At 42.1% G+C, this 18,174-nt stretch overlaps 1 protein-coding gene across 2 annotated transcripts in view; it reads left to right on the top strand.

Moving 5' to 3' along the window:
• Positions 1 to 6,183, top strand: part of LOC109291312 (glutamate decarboxylase 2) — a 65,562-nt gene extending 59,379 nt beyond the window's left edge. For both annotated transcript variants that reach the window (XM_019508271.1, XM_019508272.1), the window contains 2 exons: positions 3,608 to 3,697; positions 4,994 to 6,183. In XM_019508271.1, the coding sequence (XP_019363816.1) occupies positions 3,608 to 3,697; positions 4,994 to 5,167 (264 nt within the window). In that variant the 3' untranslated portion in view covers positions 5,168 to 6,183. The remainder of the gene's footprint in view (positions 1 to 3,607; positions 3,698 to 4,993) is intronic.
• The last annotated feature ends 11,991 nt before the right edge of the window (positions 6,184 to 18,174 follow it).

The raw sequence follows: 18,174 nt of genomic DNA, 5'->3' as shown, positions 1-18,174 counted from the left end.
TGCAATGCTGTGGCTAGTAAAGCAACCAAAACGCTGGCTTGCATCCATAGATGCTTCTCAAGCAAATCCCGAGATGTCATTCTCCTGTTGTACTCGGCCTTGGTGAGGCCGCAGCTGGAGTACTGCATCCAGTTTTGGGCTCTGCAATTCAAAAAGGATGTGGAGAAGCTTGAGAGAGTCCAGAAAAGAGCCACGTGCATGATCAGAGGTCAGGAAAACAGACCTTACGACGACAGGCTGAGAGCCTGGGGCTCTTCAGCCTGGAAAAGCACAGGCTCAGGGGCGATCTGGTGGCCACCTATAAGTTTATCAGGGGTGACCACCAGTATCTGGGGGAACATTTGTTCACTAGAGTGCCCCAAGGGATGACAAGGTCGAACGGCCACAAACTCCACCGTGACCAATTGAAGCTGGACATAAGGAAGAACTTCTTTACTATCCGAGCCCCCAGGGTTTGGAATAGACTGCTGCCAGAGGTGGTTCAAGCACCCACTTTGAACACCTTCAAGACACATTTGGATGTTTATCTTGCTGGGATCCTATGATCCCTGCTGACTTCCTGACCCTGGGGCAGGGGGCTGGGCTCGATGATCCTCCGGGGTCCCTTCCAGCCTGAATGTATGTGAAAGTCTCCATGCAGCACAATAGGGGATTATGAAGGGGGTGTGTCATGCTCCCTGATCAGCTGGAGCAGTAGACTCCAGCCTGAGCAACACACTGGCTCCCTGGAAAAAGAGCATTGCTGGGAGGAAAGTGTCCTGGGAAGCTGAAGGACTGTGCTTCAGCTTCTCACAGAAGGTAAAGTATACAGACATTCGCTCTCCCAGAAAAATTCTTCCAGAAGTAATATAACCCTAGTTGTTTCCAGGGTATTTTTTAGGGCTGTGTGAAGCTTCAGTCCTTGATCAGTTCAACAGAGATTTGGCCTGATTTGGTGACTGAAACTCCAAATCCAATCAGGAGACCCTTTAATTTCTCTTAATCGGATCGGAACCCTCCAAATCAATTCAGAGAGACTCGGAAATATTCAGAGATTTGGACATAGACACAGCTTTAAAAGTTTTTTCTACGTACCTCTAGGTACCTGGGGCAGATGAAACATCTGACAGGAGGATGGGGGGCTCCCCAGCACACTCAGCAGCAGACCCAGAAGTGGACCAGAAACACTTGTGGTCCACTTCTGTGTCCGCTGGGGAGTGCACAGGGGGGCCCCCGTGGACTCCCCAGCTTGGCGACTAGTGCCTCCTGGGTCTGGGGGAGCACCTGGGGTCCCCCTGCAGCTGATCACTGAGCTGGGAGAGGGCACAAGGGGGCCCCCCTGCGCACTCCCCAACAGACCTGGAAGTGGACCAGAAGTATTTTCAGTCCACTTCTGGGTTTGCTGCCAAGGACATGGGGTCCCCCCCCTCACACACACACACACACACACACGCTTCTGTGGGACACTCCAGCCACCCCAGCATCACAGCATTCATGAGCTGTGCTGGTACCTCAAGGTATGTAGAAAAAACTTTTAAAGCTGTGTCTATGGCCAAATCACTGATTCTCTGAATCAGCATCGAATCTTCAGATTTGGATTTGGCCAAATCAAACTGGGGACAGTAATCTGAATCAACAAATTGAATCACTGTCCCCAATTCGGGCCGAATCTGAATCCAGATTGAATATGGCATGATTCACACACCCCTATTTTTCTCCCAAGGTAGCCATTTTTGCTTTGGTAGAACAATCCCAAACATCTATACACTTGTAGTTTCCACTGGGAAAGCAGTGACTCTTCCAGTAAAAACTGAATGTCTGTACATGGCCATAGTCTGAAGTAGAGATGCGACTGATAGGACAATGTGATTAACTTGTATATGGTGGAAGACTATTATCTATGGGGTCTATGGGCAAGTCAAGGAGGCAACTGAGTAGAGAATTGCTGAGTAGAAAATTTCATCCTTACCCAGACGAAAGATAGTGGTCACCTTTCACTGACAGTTCAGGGCGTGTGGACAACAGATGGTGGTGCTCCCTGGCTTGGTCCAATGTGATGAAGACATGCCCTAAAGTAAAACAATAGTAAAAGATTTAACATCAGAGTTTAATTGGACAATGGGTCTGCAATTTCCTAATACAGGTAACTGTTCTCTAACACAGACTACAATGCTCCATGTGACTAAAGAATAATCCTGATAACTGTGAGATACATTTTGTCAACATCTCCAGACGGAGCCACATTCAGAAAAGAAGCTAGATGGAAGCTGTCCTGATGTCACTTACCCATTTCTGTTTATTATTGTATTGCAGTAGTCCTTAGCAGCTCCTAGGGAGATTGGGGCCTGACTGTGTAAGATGACATAAATATGTCATAAAAATGGTCCTTACCCCCAAAAGCTTAGGGTCTAAAACTCTCTGCTGTCTCCTGCAGTAGGTGTGTTGCTTAAGTTCAGATTCCCTTGTGTAATGACTTGCAAGGAACTCAGAGGGAGGAATACCATCTGCAGAACCTCCTTAGACTTATTTTTTTGGGCCTCAGCTGAACACTTCACTCTTATCTTGCAGAGTACTTAAGCACATGCTTAAGTCTTTTTGACGTAGGACTAAAGCTGAAGGAGAACTGCTGGGTCACTGAGTCAAATCCCATATAATGAAAACTTAAAGTGCTCTCTTAAGACCAGTTAATTTTTTTGTCCCTATTAAGTATATTGAAAACCTGTTCGCTGCTCTGATGGTTAAAATTTAGCATGCTGTTAAGAGCTTTGCCAAATAGGTAGTGACTATAACTATGTACTTAAATGCTTATCTTAATTGGAACTTTAGATTTATACTCACTTGTTAATGTATAACTGATTCCCCTTACCTCTAATATCAATACTAAATTTAGTTGCACTAAATGCGATAAAGGCATTGAAATTGGTGTATCCAACACATTTAGTGGGCAGCAAGGTGGAATCTAGCAAGACAGGAAAAGCAAGGAGTAGGAATCAGTTAAATGTAAAAATGTGAGAGTCAGAGAAGGCTGCTCCTTGTTTTGTACTTCTCTTTTTCTGGATCCAGAATATTTAAGTTAGACCATCTAAAACTCCATTGTCCTCACACATTAGAAAGCAAGCTTAACTGCATCACAGAAAGCCTAACTGAGCATCAAGGAATTTCAGTGAGTACAAAGGAATCTAACTTGTACCCTTTATATATCTCCTCTGACCCTGGTCTACTGGGCTAGAATTATGTATTATGCATTCATATGAAAAAAATGAATCAGAACATAATATACTATTGTTTAGATGATATATAATAGACACCTGCTTCTGGGGAGGCATCAACCTGACACTCCATTTATCCTCTAAAAGGGACAACACACACAGAATCTAGATGTCTTCCCGCAGGGAAAAAATATATACGCACAGCTGAGGGATGCATATCTGCATCTGACATCTTTGAGATATTGCCTAAAATTATGCCTCCTGTATTAATAATGATCATGACTCTTTGTTCTGCAATAATGAAAACCATTGACTGTTGTCATAAGATGATGTATGCAAAAAGGCAAAGGCATGAATTTAATTGCAATTAAGATATTATGAGTTTTTCTAACAGTGTAGGCTATTATTATTTTGTTTAGCCCCAGCACACAAATGTCTGCTTCTGGTACATACCTCCCAGTCTACGAGACATGGAAGACAATGAAGAAAGAATGAATCGTCTAATGAAGGTAAATAAGACAGGCTGAAATGTTACGTGATCCGAAATGGGACTATGATGGGAAGTGGCCCATACAATAATCTTGTTCTCAGGGAAGCACTGCAATGAGTACTTACTTACATTTTTATAAACAAGAAAATCATTAAAATTAATAAGAAAAGATTCATCATTTCAAAGTTCATTTTAGTTATGTCAGTTTTGCAAGGTAATTAGGCTTACAAAATACTCCTGTTATTCAGTTGATTTGAATACTGTCTTCTCTATTCTGTATCCCATGAATTTACCTATTCTTTATCAAACTTATTTAGACTATGGTCATCCTTGTCATTGATGGTATAAATTGCAACAGATAATTCCAAAATATGTAACAATCTGAACACAGATTTATTTTGATTATGCAATGGAGGTTTGCCACATGAAAACAAGAGGGAAAGTGATTATACCAATATGCTGGAAGAGTTGGCTTGTATTAATTGCATTTGTGTCAGCAATACTAAGTATTAGCAAACTGGTTAATGTAGCTGTGAGCCATTTATTTTCAATCTAAAGAACAGTTTATACTTTTGCAAGGTGTCTTGACAGCCTTCATGATGTCATAAAACCCCAATGCCTAAGAGGACTGCAGTTTAGACTCCTCATACTTTTCATAGGCTGTGTTTCCTGGCTGATTGTATTTCTTCTGATGCATTATGGGGATATGGTGAGAAGGAGATGATGTATCTTTGGATTCCAATTGGTCACCATACGTCATGAGATAAAATCTGATTTAGGGTCTGGTCCATAGAGGACAGTGGTTATCAAACTGTAGCTTTGAGGTTATCAAACTATAGCTCTCCTGAGACATATCTAAACAGAAAGGTACCAGATTGTGGCTGAACTGTTTTGTTTTGGCTAAAAGTCACAAACTTTTCAGCCTTCACATTTGCTTATCCAACAATATCACAATTTTCCTCAAAGAGGTAGCACTTTTCTCAAAAGAAATAGTTGAAAGTCCAACTTTCAAGCAAAAAAACATCTTTGATGGGATTTTTTTACCAGCCTTAATAACTGAATTGGTGAATTGGGGTTAAAGTCAGTAGAAAAAAAAATCTCTCGTTGATTTTTGCATGAGCACAACAAGCTGTAATGTTACCACTAGGTGAGATCCTTACTCAGTTGTTCTCATTTTACTCACTATTGAGCTTGTTACATTTTAACGATTTTTGTGTATTTGTTCATTTGTTTTTAGTTTCCCCCTTTTTAGAGAAAGAACAAATAAGGTATGGAATTGGAAATATTTCTCAGATTTTGTGCCATGTCTTTCTAGGTAGCTCCAGTGATAAAAGCCAGAATGATGGAATATGGAACTACAATGGTGAGCTATCAGCCACTGGGAGACAAAGTGAACTTCTTTCGGATGGTCATCTCAAACCCAGCAGCGAGTCATCAAGACATTGATTTCCTGATTGAGGAAATAGAACGTCTGGGACAAGATTTATAATATTCTGATCTGAAAGGCTGTTCCAGAATATTTAGGTAGACAATTAAGTTGTCACAAACTGTGCGAATGTATTTGTAGTTTGTTCCAAAGTAAATCTATTTCTATATTGTGGCGTCCGAGTAAAGTACAGTTTAAAATCAAGCAACATGGCTCCTTTCAAAATCCTATCTTGAGTTTTAGAATACCTCTTCAATAATTAGCTATAAAAAGGCTGCATTCAAACAGATAAAGAATAACAGAAGAGACTTGAAATATTTTCCCCAAATTTTAATACAATTAGTAAATAATTATTTTAGGTTAAAAGTAGATTGAATGATGCCAAATTTGCCCCTAAATAGCAACAAAATCAAATTTGGGGGGCAATTAGAAGCATAAAGTCCGCAAACTGTGTGTTTAAAAGTGAAAAGTTTGCCTTTTTCATAGTATTAGAACAGAATTTCTAATTTACCTATAGCAACACTTCAAATGTATTTAAATAGGTATAATTTTACAAAAGGAATATATATATATATTAAAAAAGCCTATTTTGTAAACTATAGATTTTTATTTTATATGGGTTATAAAAACTTCAGGGGCAGAAACTGAAAACTAAATAAGATTTTTTTTTCTTTTTGATCAAAGTACATCAAATAGTTAGCCATGCTTATTTTAAAAAACATAAGCCCACATAAATTCTTAAAAGATACTGATGCCTCATTCTACATGCTACATGGATAGTACATTTCCCAGGTTTATTACTGAAAACCTCAAGAGTACTCCAGCTCTTTAAAACACTTAATCAGATCAATTACAGTACAATAATAAGATGCTATTATTCTTAATTATATTTCCGATATGGCCTAACTAAACAGATGCACAATCAATTTGCAGTGCTAACCAAAACCGAATTAAGATTATTTTTGGATGGTTTCTTTCTTCTGTTTAAAAAACAATCTACTGCAAAAGGGCCACATTGGATGTGTCTACATGAGATGCCCACTGCACAGTTGTTACTGCACAGTCATTTAGTACTTGCATAACCATGTACTAAATGACTGCAGAGTAACCAGCTTTACTGCACAGTAGCGTCCCAGCTACCACAGTTGCCTAGTGATGCTTACTGCACAGTAGCTCATTACTCCTGCACAGTAGTGTCACATCACGGTTCATGCCTGGTGACGCTACTGCGCAATAGTAACAAGCTACTGAACAGCAATAACAAGCTACTGTGCAGTAAGTGTCTCATGTAGACACAGCTACTGTAGACTAAATGTGGGTATTGGAACCATCTTTCATATTTCATAAACCAGAATTTATTCAATAGAAACAAAAATATATTTGAAAACTAGAACTGACTGAACTTCTCTAAGAATCAGAGCCTGTACAGTTTCACAGGGTAATGTGAACTGGGTAAGGACAACTGGGATGTAGGATAAGTAAGATTTATAGGATATTTCAGGGTAGGGCCCTAAATCAGAAGCTTGTGTAAACAGGATGACAAATGGTAAAACCTAAGTCTCTCACATAATATTTTTTCTAAACACCCCCAGTATTTGAAAAGGCATCTTACTGCAAATGATATCTAAATGCTTTGAGATATTCCTAAATTCTCCTAACATAGTTCTTGAAGAGCCAACTATGCCCACTTAAAAATCACTGGTGCAAAATCGCACATAAACAACGCAGGTGTCTTTGAGGGGGAAACTGAGATTCAACTTCCTTCCTCTTGACATTTGAAAAGGTTTCAATCAGTATTTCATGGGACAGAGCTGTCCATTTATAACCTTATTGAAGTTTTGGGTTTAGCTATGACTGAAATCTAAATGACTACTTTTGTTTATAAAGCAATATTATTTTGCTGTCTTTAAAATACTTGAAGAAAATAAGTGAAGCGTGGTTTAACGTCAGCTAAAGCATATATAAATGGGGTACTGATTTAGTATAATGTCATAACAACATGAAATAAGAGGAGGAAATAAATTGTGTCTGTAATTGTGTTGCCTTTATTATATTGATAGTACTGTTTTGTCACCTCAGATTGAGGCTGTGCACTTTAGATTTAAACTGTACAGTGTTGCAAATCAACATGTGTTGCTGTATAAGCTTGTACAATATATTATTGATATGTCATTTTGTGTGGTAGTAGTATTGACTCTTGATATTGTAAGAACTGCATTCACAACAGTCCCTGTACTATATCTTTGCTCAGTACTAATTCCTCATCAGCTTTAGAGCAGAACATTTGCTTCATCCCAGGGAATGCCCACTGCAGTTTACAATGCATAAGATGTCTATGAATGCTTTAGAGGAGATAAGAGTTCTGCTAATGAGGACTAAAGCTACCTGTTCCAAACAGCTCACAAATTGATAGGCTGTAGCCACTACAACACTGAGCAGCAGAGCACATTATATTCTTTTTTTCTTGATTAGAAAATAGCAAAGAACCAAGTGTAAAAATAGTACAGGGACAATGGTGAAGGTGTTCAGTGGCCTGGTTACATCTTGCATGTGCTATTCTGTTTTTAAATAAGTACAAATAGTGTATTTATTAGTTCTTTGTGCCAATCCAAGATATACATCCAGTGTTTCATGAAAACCAGCATTTTCCCATGTTACTATGTTTATTGCAGCCAGGAAAGAACAACATTGCAACTTGTTCTTCTTGTGTTTGACCAAAGTATTTTATCCGTGTTGTTGATATAAACCCAAATAAAAGTGTAAAAAGTGACTTGGCTACATTTGTGAAGCCTACATCATTGAAGGCTGCTATAAATAGAAAACTGACATCTTTTGTGCTATCCCTGAGCAAATATCCCTATGATGAGAGTATTTTCATTCTCAATCTCTTCTTATTGCAATTAAGACACCTTCTATGAAATATGCTTTAACTGTAGGTGTATATTAAAAGATCTAACTGTAGGTGTATACTACAGACCACCAAACCAGGGCGAGGAACTTGATCTAGAATCTGCCTGAGAACTAACAGAGACTACACGTGCACGTGCATGAGACCTGGTCATCATTGGCAACTTCCAGTATCCAGACATCTCTTGGAAGGAACACTTGGCCAAGTCAAATCAGTCATGTTACTTCCTGACCTGCAACAAAGAGTTTTTTCTGACTCAGGAAGTACATGGGCCAACCAGAGGTAATGCTCTTCCAGACTTGGTCCTGGCCAAAGAAGAGGACCTGGTGACCGACTTAAACATAAAGGGCAGCCAGGGCAATGCAACCATGAAACCATTACATTCATGGTCGGTCACAAGGCAGACAAATCAGATAGCAGGCTTGAAGTTTTGGACTTCAGAAATGCAAACTTCAACAAGCTCAGGTCACTAGTAGACAATGTGTTGTGGGACCAGGCACTAAAGGTGAAAGGAGTACATGAAGATGATCATTCCTAAAGGACACGATTCTTGAAGCACAAAGGAAGTCCATTCCCATGCAGAGGAAATGTAGCAAAAGGACTAGGAAGCCATCTTGGCTAAACAGGGAAATCATGGTCCTATTAAGAAAAAAGAAAGAGACATACAGACAATGGAAGCTAGGGACAGCCCCCAATGAGGATTATATAGCAATGGCCAGCACTTGTAGGGATCAGATTAGAAAAGCTAAGGCAGCGACTGAACTAAAATTAGCAATGGGAATCAATGACAACAAGAAGCTCTTCTTTAGGTACATAGGGAACAGGAGGAAAACAAATGGGAGTGTGGAGCCATTGCTCAACAACTCAGGACAGCTGGTTACCAGCACTCAGGAAAAAACTGAACTCCTGAATGCCTACTTTGCTTCAGTTTTTCACTGCGCCAAGCAGAAAATCATGCCAGCTAGGTTACAGAATGAGCAAGGTCCAAATGACTGCCTTCCTACTATTGCCATAGAACTGGTGTGTGATCAACTAAAGAAACTGGATATATATATGTCAACAGGACCAGATGAACTTCATCCAAGAGTGCTGAAGGAGCTGGCCGAAGTAATAATGGAGCCCCTAGAGAATCTTTTCCAAAACTCGTGCTCCGGGGAGGTCCCCAAGGACTGGAAGAAGGCCAGTGTTATGCTCATTGTCAAGAAGGGGAGGAGGGAGGACCTGACTAACTATGGGCCAATTAGCCTAACTTCTATCCCAGGGAAAATCCTGGAAAAATTCATCAAGTAGTCTATATGTGATAGGCTTGCAAAAGGTAGGATTCTGAATGACAGCCAGCATGGCTGTCACAGGCAAGTCTTGTCTTACCAACCTCATCTCCTTTTACAATCAGGTAACTCACCACCTGGATAAGGGAGAGGGGGTTGACACTGTATACCTTGACTTCCAAAAAGTTTTCGATCCAATATCCCATGATGTTCTTGTGAGAAAATTGTAAGACTGTGGGCTTAACTATGAGACAAGTGAGTAGAAAGCTGCCTGAAGGGTAGGACCCAGAGAGTTCTAATTAACAGATCTATATCATCTTGGTGGGACGTGACCAGCGGTGTCCCACAGGGCTCAGTGCTTGGTCCAATGCTATTAATCTTCACCAGTGATTTGGAAGTGGGGGTGAAGAGCTCACTGGCCAAGTTCACAGACAACACCAAGTTATGGGGAAATGTGGTGACACTTCAAGATAGGCTGCAGATACAAGCGAACCTAGACAGGCTAGCAAGTTGGGGGAACCAGAACCAGATGAAGTTCAACATCGAGAAGTATAAAGTGCTCTACCTAGGGACGAACAATCCCCCGCACAGCTACAGGCTTGGCAATGCCAACCTGACCAGCACTACAAATGAAAGGGACCTGGGGCTAATAACAGACAACAGCATGAACATGAGCCACCAGTGCGACATTGTAGCCAGCTCGACTAACAGTACCCTGGCATGCATCTCCAGCAAAACCAAAGAAGCGATTCTCCCGTTCTACTCAGCATTCATGAAACCACAGCTGGAGTACTGCATCCAGCTCTGGCCGCCTCACTTTAACAAGGACATGGTAAAGCTTGAGAGAGTCCAGAGGAGGACCACCCATAGGATCAAAGACTTGTGCGGCAAGCCATATGAGGAAAGGCTGAGGCATCTGGGACTCTTCAGCCTGAGAAAAGAAGGCTGAGAGGGGACTTGGGAGCAGCTTACCAATCAGAATTAAACTAGCAAGCTGAGGTATGTGGTGAGATTTGAAGCACCTCATTACACTCTCTTGGCATCAGAATTTTTCAAGATTTTTCTCAGGTTTATTGCACCAGCTCTCCAGAATATGATAATCCTCTACACCAAACACATGTCCAATTAATTGAGTCTGCTTGAGCATGCTAATTAGCATGCTCCAACAGCCTCAGCAGCACATGTATTCAGCGTCCCCATGGTTCAAAATGGGGCGGGGCGGGGGGGGAATTTAACTAAAGCTTGTCAAACAAGCGTTAGTTAAATTGCCCCCTCCACCATTTTGAAGTGCAGGAAGCTGAATACACAAGACATTGTCAGCATTTCAATTAAAGCAGCTCCTGAGAGCTGCTCTAATTAAAATGCTCCCCACACACCCCACTCCAGAGCACAGAAAGACAATGCCCTAGATACCAGAATGATAAGGTACTTTAGATACAATACAGATAGCACTTTAGATGCTGTATAGATAGATATCGGCATTTAAGCTTCTTCCATTGAAATCTCTCTACCTTGTTACAGGAGTGATAAGAGAGACTTAATAATGTATATCACTGCTCTCAGAAGCCAGAGGTATAAGAACAGTATACCATGTCAGACAAAATAATGGTTTTGCTGTGCTCCTGTGAGAGGGAGAGGAACCAGAGAACAGGATTTACCGGAGAACAAACACTGCTCCCTGCACTTACCTCAGAAGACCGGAGGAATGCCATGAGTGAGAAGGGCCGGAAAACCCACTTCTGAAGCAAATGCCAGCTCCAGATTGGCCCATGACACTCTGCACTGCCTATTTCCAGCCCCAAAGAGGGGCAGCCCTAGGGAGAGCCTGATGCAGAGCAGGGACTCCCTGCTCGGAGACATCCAGCTGAGAACAAAACTAGGAGCTGGTCTGAGTGAGAGAGTGAACAGGGATCAGAGAAACCCCAGAGCAGAAGAGGCAATAAGATGTTGAGAAGTGAGCTCCCAACACAAGCAAAGGGGTTCACCTAAAGCAAGCCAGGCAATTTGACAACTAAGCTGTGGAGATCAAAAACTGCAACAAGAAGCACATGAACCCCAGGTAACTTTTTTGACCTAGAGTTTGGCTAGGGCCAAAGGAGTGGCAAATAACTGGGGGGTTTTGTTTTTGTTTGTTTTGGGGGGGGTCTTTCCTCTCTTTCCTTTGATTTTTTACCCTGAAGGGAGTCTCAGGTTTTGAGGCTGCATAAAGATGGGGGCAGGAGATGGTGGAGCCCCATATTTTCATTGTTTTTTTCTGTTGTTGTGCTGCTGCATCAGGGAACACGGTTCTTTGTTTTTTTTTCTTCGGGTTTTTTTTTTTGGAACATCCTCCCATTGAAATAAATAAATATTAAACGTCAAAGTCATGGCAGGCAAGATTTTACCAACTGGGAGAGGTTTACAGGTAATATAGGATCCCTTACCCTATAAAGCAGAAGACAAGACATCATCTCGTAAGGGCCATAAGCCCTGTAGCACCCATCCACTCTATAAAACCAAGCACTGAGAATCTGATTCTCATTTATACCAAAGGCCTCTTTGAAAATGTGCTTGAAAGTTAGTGGAGACTTAAATTATATCCCTCCAACTTCCTTTTGAGCTGTTATGATGCAAAGGGGATTCTGAGCAAAGAAAAATCAGGACATATCAAAGAAATGAAGGCAAAAGCGTGAACCCCTCTCAGGACAAATGTGGAAGGAAAGATGCCAACATTTTAAACACTAGAAAAAGAAAAATGATTGAGAAAAATAAAAATGTAAGCCTCATGTTTTCCCTGGCACAAGGGCTCATTCCTCCAAACTCTGCCACCTGTCTACTGTTTTCTTTCCACTCTCCAAAATACTACGCAGCTTGATGCCAGATGCAGTAAGGGGAAAAGAAAACAAAACATTGTTGAGACAACAACAGAAGTTGGCGAGCATTTGCATAATATGCGATTATATATATATTGTTTCCTTAGTTCTGTGGCAGAAAAACAGACATGTTGGATATTAGGGAAGATGTAATCAGAAGCTCTACAGTGAAAAAGGGAGTGAGAATTAACATTTTCCTTAATCTAATAAAGCTCCACGTTCAGTCTTAAAGATTGCCTGTCGTTTCCATAATCCCTACAACTGTCCCACAAAAGATAAAGATTGGTCTTCCCCATCTTATTTTTGTTATAGTTGCTGTAAACAAGGCCTAACTTCAGCTGCATTCAAAACGGTTTAGACATTTCTCAGGAAACTCTACACGAGATGTGTTAATGCTCTGAATTACAGTGAATGTCTGAATTTTTAACTATTTTCCACCCTTCTTCTATTCTTTGTCACAAAACCAAAGAGAGTACCATGTATGCCAAGAGTCAAAGTATTTTCAACATGGGATAGTAATTCTCTAGTAATATCAGGTGTTAACTTAGTTGTGTAATCACTTATTCAATAAAGTTGTGTAGCATTCTCAGAAACATTCTCAATTTACAAGGAGCGCTGATCTGAAAAGCATAGAACAGATGTATTAGCCTCTGGTTTTTCCTCTACATGCAGTTTCAGCCCACCACCATACTTCCACACTTTTTTTCTCAAAAGTATTTGTTCTTGCCTCTGATAACTCTTCTTTGTTTTGTTTGAAATGTAGGAGACAGCATCCTTAGAAATGCAGTACCACACATTTGATTCAAATGTCAGCACAGTAAACTGGGCTCCTGAATCAAAACGGGGTGACCTATTCTTCTCCAGTGTCTGCTGGAGATTCATAGATTGCAAGGCTGGAAGGGACCTTGGAAGATCATCGGGTCCAGCCCCCTGCACCAGGCAGGAAGACAACTGGGGTCAGGTGACCCCAGCAAGGTGACCATCCTGTCTTCTCTTGAAGATTTTCAGGGTAGGTGATTGCACCACCCCTGCAGGAAGCTTATTCCACAGTCTGGACACCCTAGTTGTGAAGTAATTTTTCCTCATGTTGAGCATGAAACAGTCTTCCAAGAGTTTGTTACCATTACTCCTAGTTTTCCCCCAGGGTGCCCTGGTGAACAGTTGTTCACCGAGCCCTTGATATATGCCTCTGATGTAGTAGTAAGCTGCTCCCAAGTCCCCTCTCAGCCTTCTTTTTTTCAGGCTGAAGAGTTCCAGATGCCTCAGCCTCTCCTCATATGGTTTGCAATGCAAGTCTCTGATCATATGGGTGACCGTTCTCTGGACTCTCTCAAGCTTTACCACGTCCTTGTTAAACTGAAGTGCCCAGAGCTGGATGCAGTACTCCAGCTGCGGTTTCACCAATGCCAAGTAGAATGGGAGAATCACTTTGGTTTTGCTGGAGATGCATTGATTGATGCATGCCAGGGTACTGTTAGTCCAGCTGGCAACAACGTCGCACTGGTGGCTCATGTTCATGCTGTGGTCTGTTATTAGCCCCAGGTCCCTTTCATTTGTAGTGCTGGTCAGGTTGGCATTGCCAAGCCTGTAGCTGTGCAGGGGATTGTTCATCTCCAAATGAAGCACTTTACACTTCTCAACATTGAACTTCACCTGGTTCTGATCTGCCCAACTTGCTAGCCTGTCTAGGTCTGCCTGTATCTGCAGCCTATCTTCAAGCGTGACCACGCTTCCCCACAACTTGGTGTCATCTGCAAATTTGGCCAGTGAGCTCTTCACCCCCACATCCAAATCATTAATAAAGATGTTGAAAAGCACTGAACCAAGCACTGACCCCTGAGGGAAACCACTGGCCACATCTTGCCAGGACGACCAGATCCGTTAATTAGAACTCTCTGGGTCCTATCCCCGCTACCAGCTCCCTACCCACCTGACTGTCTCATGGTTGAGTCCACAGTCCTCTGATTTACTCACAAGAGCATCATGGGATACAAGATCAAAGGCCTTTTGGAAGTCAAGGTATACAATGTCAACCCCCTCTCCCTTATCCAGGTGGCGAGTTACCTGATTGTAAAAGGAGATGAGATTGGTAAAACAAGACCTGCATGCTGGTTGTCATTCAGAATCCTACCTTCTGCAAGCCTATCGCATATAGACTACTTAATGAATTTTTCCAGGATCTTCCCTAGGATAGAAGTTAGCCTGATTGGCCTATAGTTACCCGGGTGCTCCCTCCTCCCTTTCTTGAATATGGGCACAACATTGGCCCTTCCAGTTCTCAGGAACCTCTCCAGAGTGCCACAAGTTTTGGAAACGTTTTGCCAGAAGTCTCGCAATGTCTTCAGCCAGCTCCTTCAGCACCCTCAAATGAAGTTTCATAGATTTAATAGATTTTAGCATCAGTAGGGACCTTCATAGATCATCGAGTCTGATCCCCTGCCCTGGGCAGGAAAGAGTGCTAGGCTCAGGTGACCCCAGCCAGGTGCTTATCCAGCCTCCTCTTAAAGACCACCAAGGTAAGGAAGAGCATCACCTCCCTTGGAAACCCATTCCAGATTCCCATAACCCTTACTGTACAGAAGTTCTTTCTGATGTCTAATCTAAGTTCATCCTGTCCTGCTGATTTATATGTCTATTTTTTTCAAATGATCACATACCAGTTCTACAGTAATAATAGGAATGCAGTGATTCCTACCCTGCTCATTCTGTACCCACTCTGGCATAGTGTCATAGTGCTTAGGGTCGGAAGGGACCCAAACAGATCATCAGGTCTGACCCTCTGCCCCAGGCAGAACGGGTGCCACTGTCATATCACCCCAGCCAAATATCTGTCCAGCCTCCTCTTGAAGATCCCCAAGGTAGGAGAGAGTCCCACCTTAGCTGGGAGCCCATTCCAGAGCCTGGCAGCCCTGACTGTAAAGTAATGTCTCCTGATGTCCAGCCTGAACCTTCTCTCTAACAATTTGTGGCTGTTATTCCTAGTAACCCCAGCTGGTGCCCGGGGGAACAGAGCCTCCCCCAATTCCGGCTGGTTCCCCCTGGTGAGTTTGTAAACAGCCACCAGATCCCCTCTCAGCCTTCTCTCATGGAGGCTAAATAAGTTCAGGCCCTTTAGCCTCTCCTCATAGGGTCTTCCCTGCTGTCCCTTGACCATGTGAGTGGCCCTCCTCTGGACCCTCTCAATGCTAGCCACATTCCTCCTGAAGTGCGGAGCCCAGAACTGGATGCAGTACTCCAACTATGGCCTGACCAATGCCGCATGATTTTGCCCTTGGCCCAGTGAAAGACAGTGAAAGCAAACTAATCATTCAGGAGTTCACTTTTCTCTTGAGTGCCGGTAACCAACTGTCCTGAGTTGTTGAGCAGTGCCCCCACACCCCCATTTGTTTTCCTCCTGTTTCCCCCCAAGATGGGGTTGGTCGTTAGTCTTAGAATCACAGGAAGCAAAAAACTAGCAAAGCCCCTCAACAAAATCTGAAGAGCAGTCTGTGAAGATGCTGCTGAACAAGCATGCCATAAAAGAAGGATGGTTATAAGGAAGAATTCTGTAAAGCTGAAAGTTAAGGCCTTAAACCTGACTAGTGTCCTCTTGATCTGCCCCTCCCAAACCAAAAAGCATTTCACTGTCTCACTCTTGGTGCTTGTGATCAAGTGTTCTATAGTTTGCTACAAGCAACTGATAATAAAACATAACCTTTGATAAAGTCTCACAAACTAAAGCAGCCTCCATGAAGCAAAGCACAGCCAAATGGGTAAAGCTAATGGTGCCAATACACGGCACAATAAAACTAAACTAGTATGTACACATTACCCTTTGCAGTTCTGGTATGAGGTGAGCTCATCCATGGAAACATGTTTCCTGTTGAAGATAGCTAGATTTGCTTGAATGGACATTTCATAATGTACTGAGTAAAATTGCATTGCATCTGTAAGTCAGCAACAGATTTTACTGATTGATGATCTCAGATCAGGGTCTGAGACTGAGGTGGCCGAGCAATAACATGTTTGACACAAATGACAGAGGCAGCCCCTGTTTGTGGCATGAGGCAAGCCAGGGAGGGGACAGGCAGCACAGGAGCAAATAAGGCAGGAAGAAGGAAACAGAGTAGCAGATCAGACAGAGAGCATAGGGCAGGGAACAGAAAGCAGAGTAGCAGATTTAGCAGGGGAAGGGGATAAGATGGCACTTGAGAAGGGTGCAGAGCTAATGGGTGGCATGCCTGCCTAAAAGGCTGACCTCCCACTGTCTTAGATTATGTGGTAAGTGGAACTGAGAAACACAATCCTAGCTATTATAGACACCATTCATTGCCAGAAGAACCACAGTTTGATTATGTTTTGCACAGCAGAAAGCAGTCTGTAATGTTGTATAAACCTCTATCCCTTATAATACATACTCCAGGTCTTTAACTCCAGAGAAAACATGATCAGTGGTAGTACCTACAGAAGGGACGTGTGCCAGCTAACTTGTGTCATCTCCTGGGGCACGGAAGCATCCAGAAGACTGTGTGTCAATAGTTATCTAACAGGCTTAATATCTGCTTGAAATCAGTGTAGAAGCTATTCTGATGGGTAGGCACTTTTACATGCACTTCACAAGACACAGGTCAAGCAAATAAGTCAATGATTACTCAGTGAGGAAGAGCTGAGAGAATTCTCATTTGACTTGAATACTCACTGGTTGGATGACAGAAGAAGGAAAACTCAGAGAACATGATGGCTGGGCCTTGAATCTGCAATGTTCTTAATTATCACTATGTCCATTCCAATCTTTACCTATTCGACAGCCCCTATTTTACAGAGCCTGCAGTGTAGATTGTAGAAAGGACGGGGATGGAAGCTTTCAGTAACCTAAGAGACTATTGATGTTATGATTAAATATTAGCTATTTGTTTTAAATTGGGGCTCTGACATAATAAAGAAAAGAATGGTGGCACAGGTCAAGAAGTCAGTTTATTTGACTTAGCAAGGCTTGCAGAGCAAAAACAGTGCCACATAGAATAAGAGCCCTATAGCAGATCTGCATATTTATTTTCTAATCTCAGATTTGTAACACCTGAACTAGAGGCTTTCTACCTGATCAGATTACTGATGTAGAGCAATTCAGCCATTAACAGAAAGCCAAATGCCTCTAGCTGGAAAAACTCACAAAAAATGACTTCACTGTTCACTGACAAGACAGAGATGCAACGTCCATTACCCTTCTGAAGAATTCAGGTGACTACATTTTACATTGCAACAGAGCAAGAAATTGTCTCCAAGGAAGGTCAGAAGAGAAAGCTTTTTGTGTCTAGTCTTGTGCTAAAATGAAGAAATGTCAACATTATGCTGTGAATCCTACCCTGAGCTCCAAATAATGTACCTGTACATGATACAAAGTGTCACAGGCTGACTACCTAGCAGGTATTGTTTAAAGCATCCTTTCTCTCTAAGTATTTATGTACCTCTCATCATTATCGTACCCAGGTCTTCAAAGTCTGCAGGCAATAAACACCTAGTGAATTAAACACTGTTGGGTTTTTTTTAGTCCTAATATAGTGCTTTGTCCATAAGAACATCATTCTATTTAAGAATAATTAAGGAACTGTATTAAGTGCTGGTCTAAGTAGGGCTGGAAGGGACCTGCATAAGTTCATAAATTGTAAGGCTGGAAGGGACCTCGGAAGATCATTGTATCCAGCCCCCTACACCAGGCATGTAGTCCAACCCCCTGCCTGAAGCAGGATCATCCCTATCCAAACAATCTTAGGCAAATCCAGCATCTAACCTCTTAGCAAAACTACAGAGCCAACCCTTACACAACACAAGACATAATACCCTAACCTGTCACTGGTAAAGCAGGGGGAACCACAGCAGTCAATGCTGTAGTGCTGTAAAGATTGTTAATATATGTTCAAGGGATTCCAAAGAAACTGATCAAAATAGTTCCCAAGGTGGATGCTTTGATTCCAGAATGACAATGTCTACCCGGGAAGCTATTCCCAAATAGCCTTTGCAGAATAGCTTAACATACCAAGAGGGATGTTGGTCAATTTCTCCATA

The sequence above is a fragment of the Gavialis gangeticus genome, unplaced genomic scaffold (assembly GCF_001723915.1).
Source record: "Gavialis gangeticus isolate Ggan-Ray unplaced genomic scaffold, GavGan_comp1, whole genome shotgun sequence".
Classification (NCBI taxonomy): domain Eukaryota; kingdom Metazoa; phylum Chordata; order Crocodylia; family Gavialidae; genus Gavialis; species Gavialis gangeticus.
This window is presented reverse-complemented; position numbering and strand designations above follow the sequence as displayed.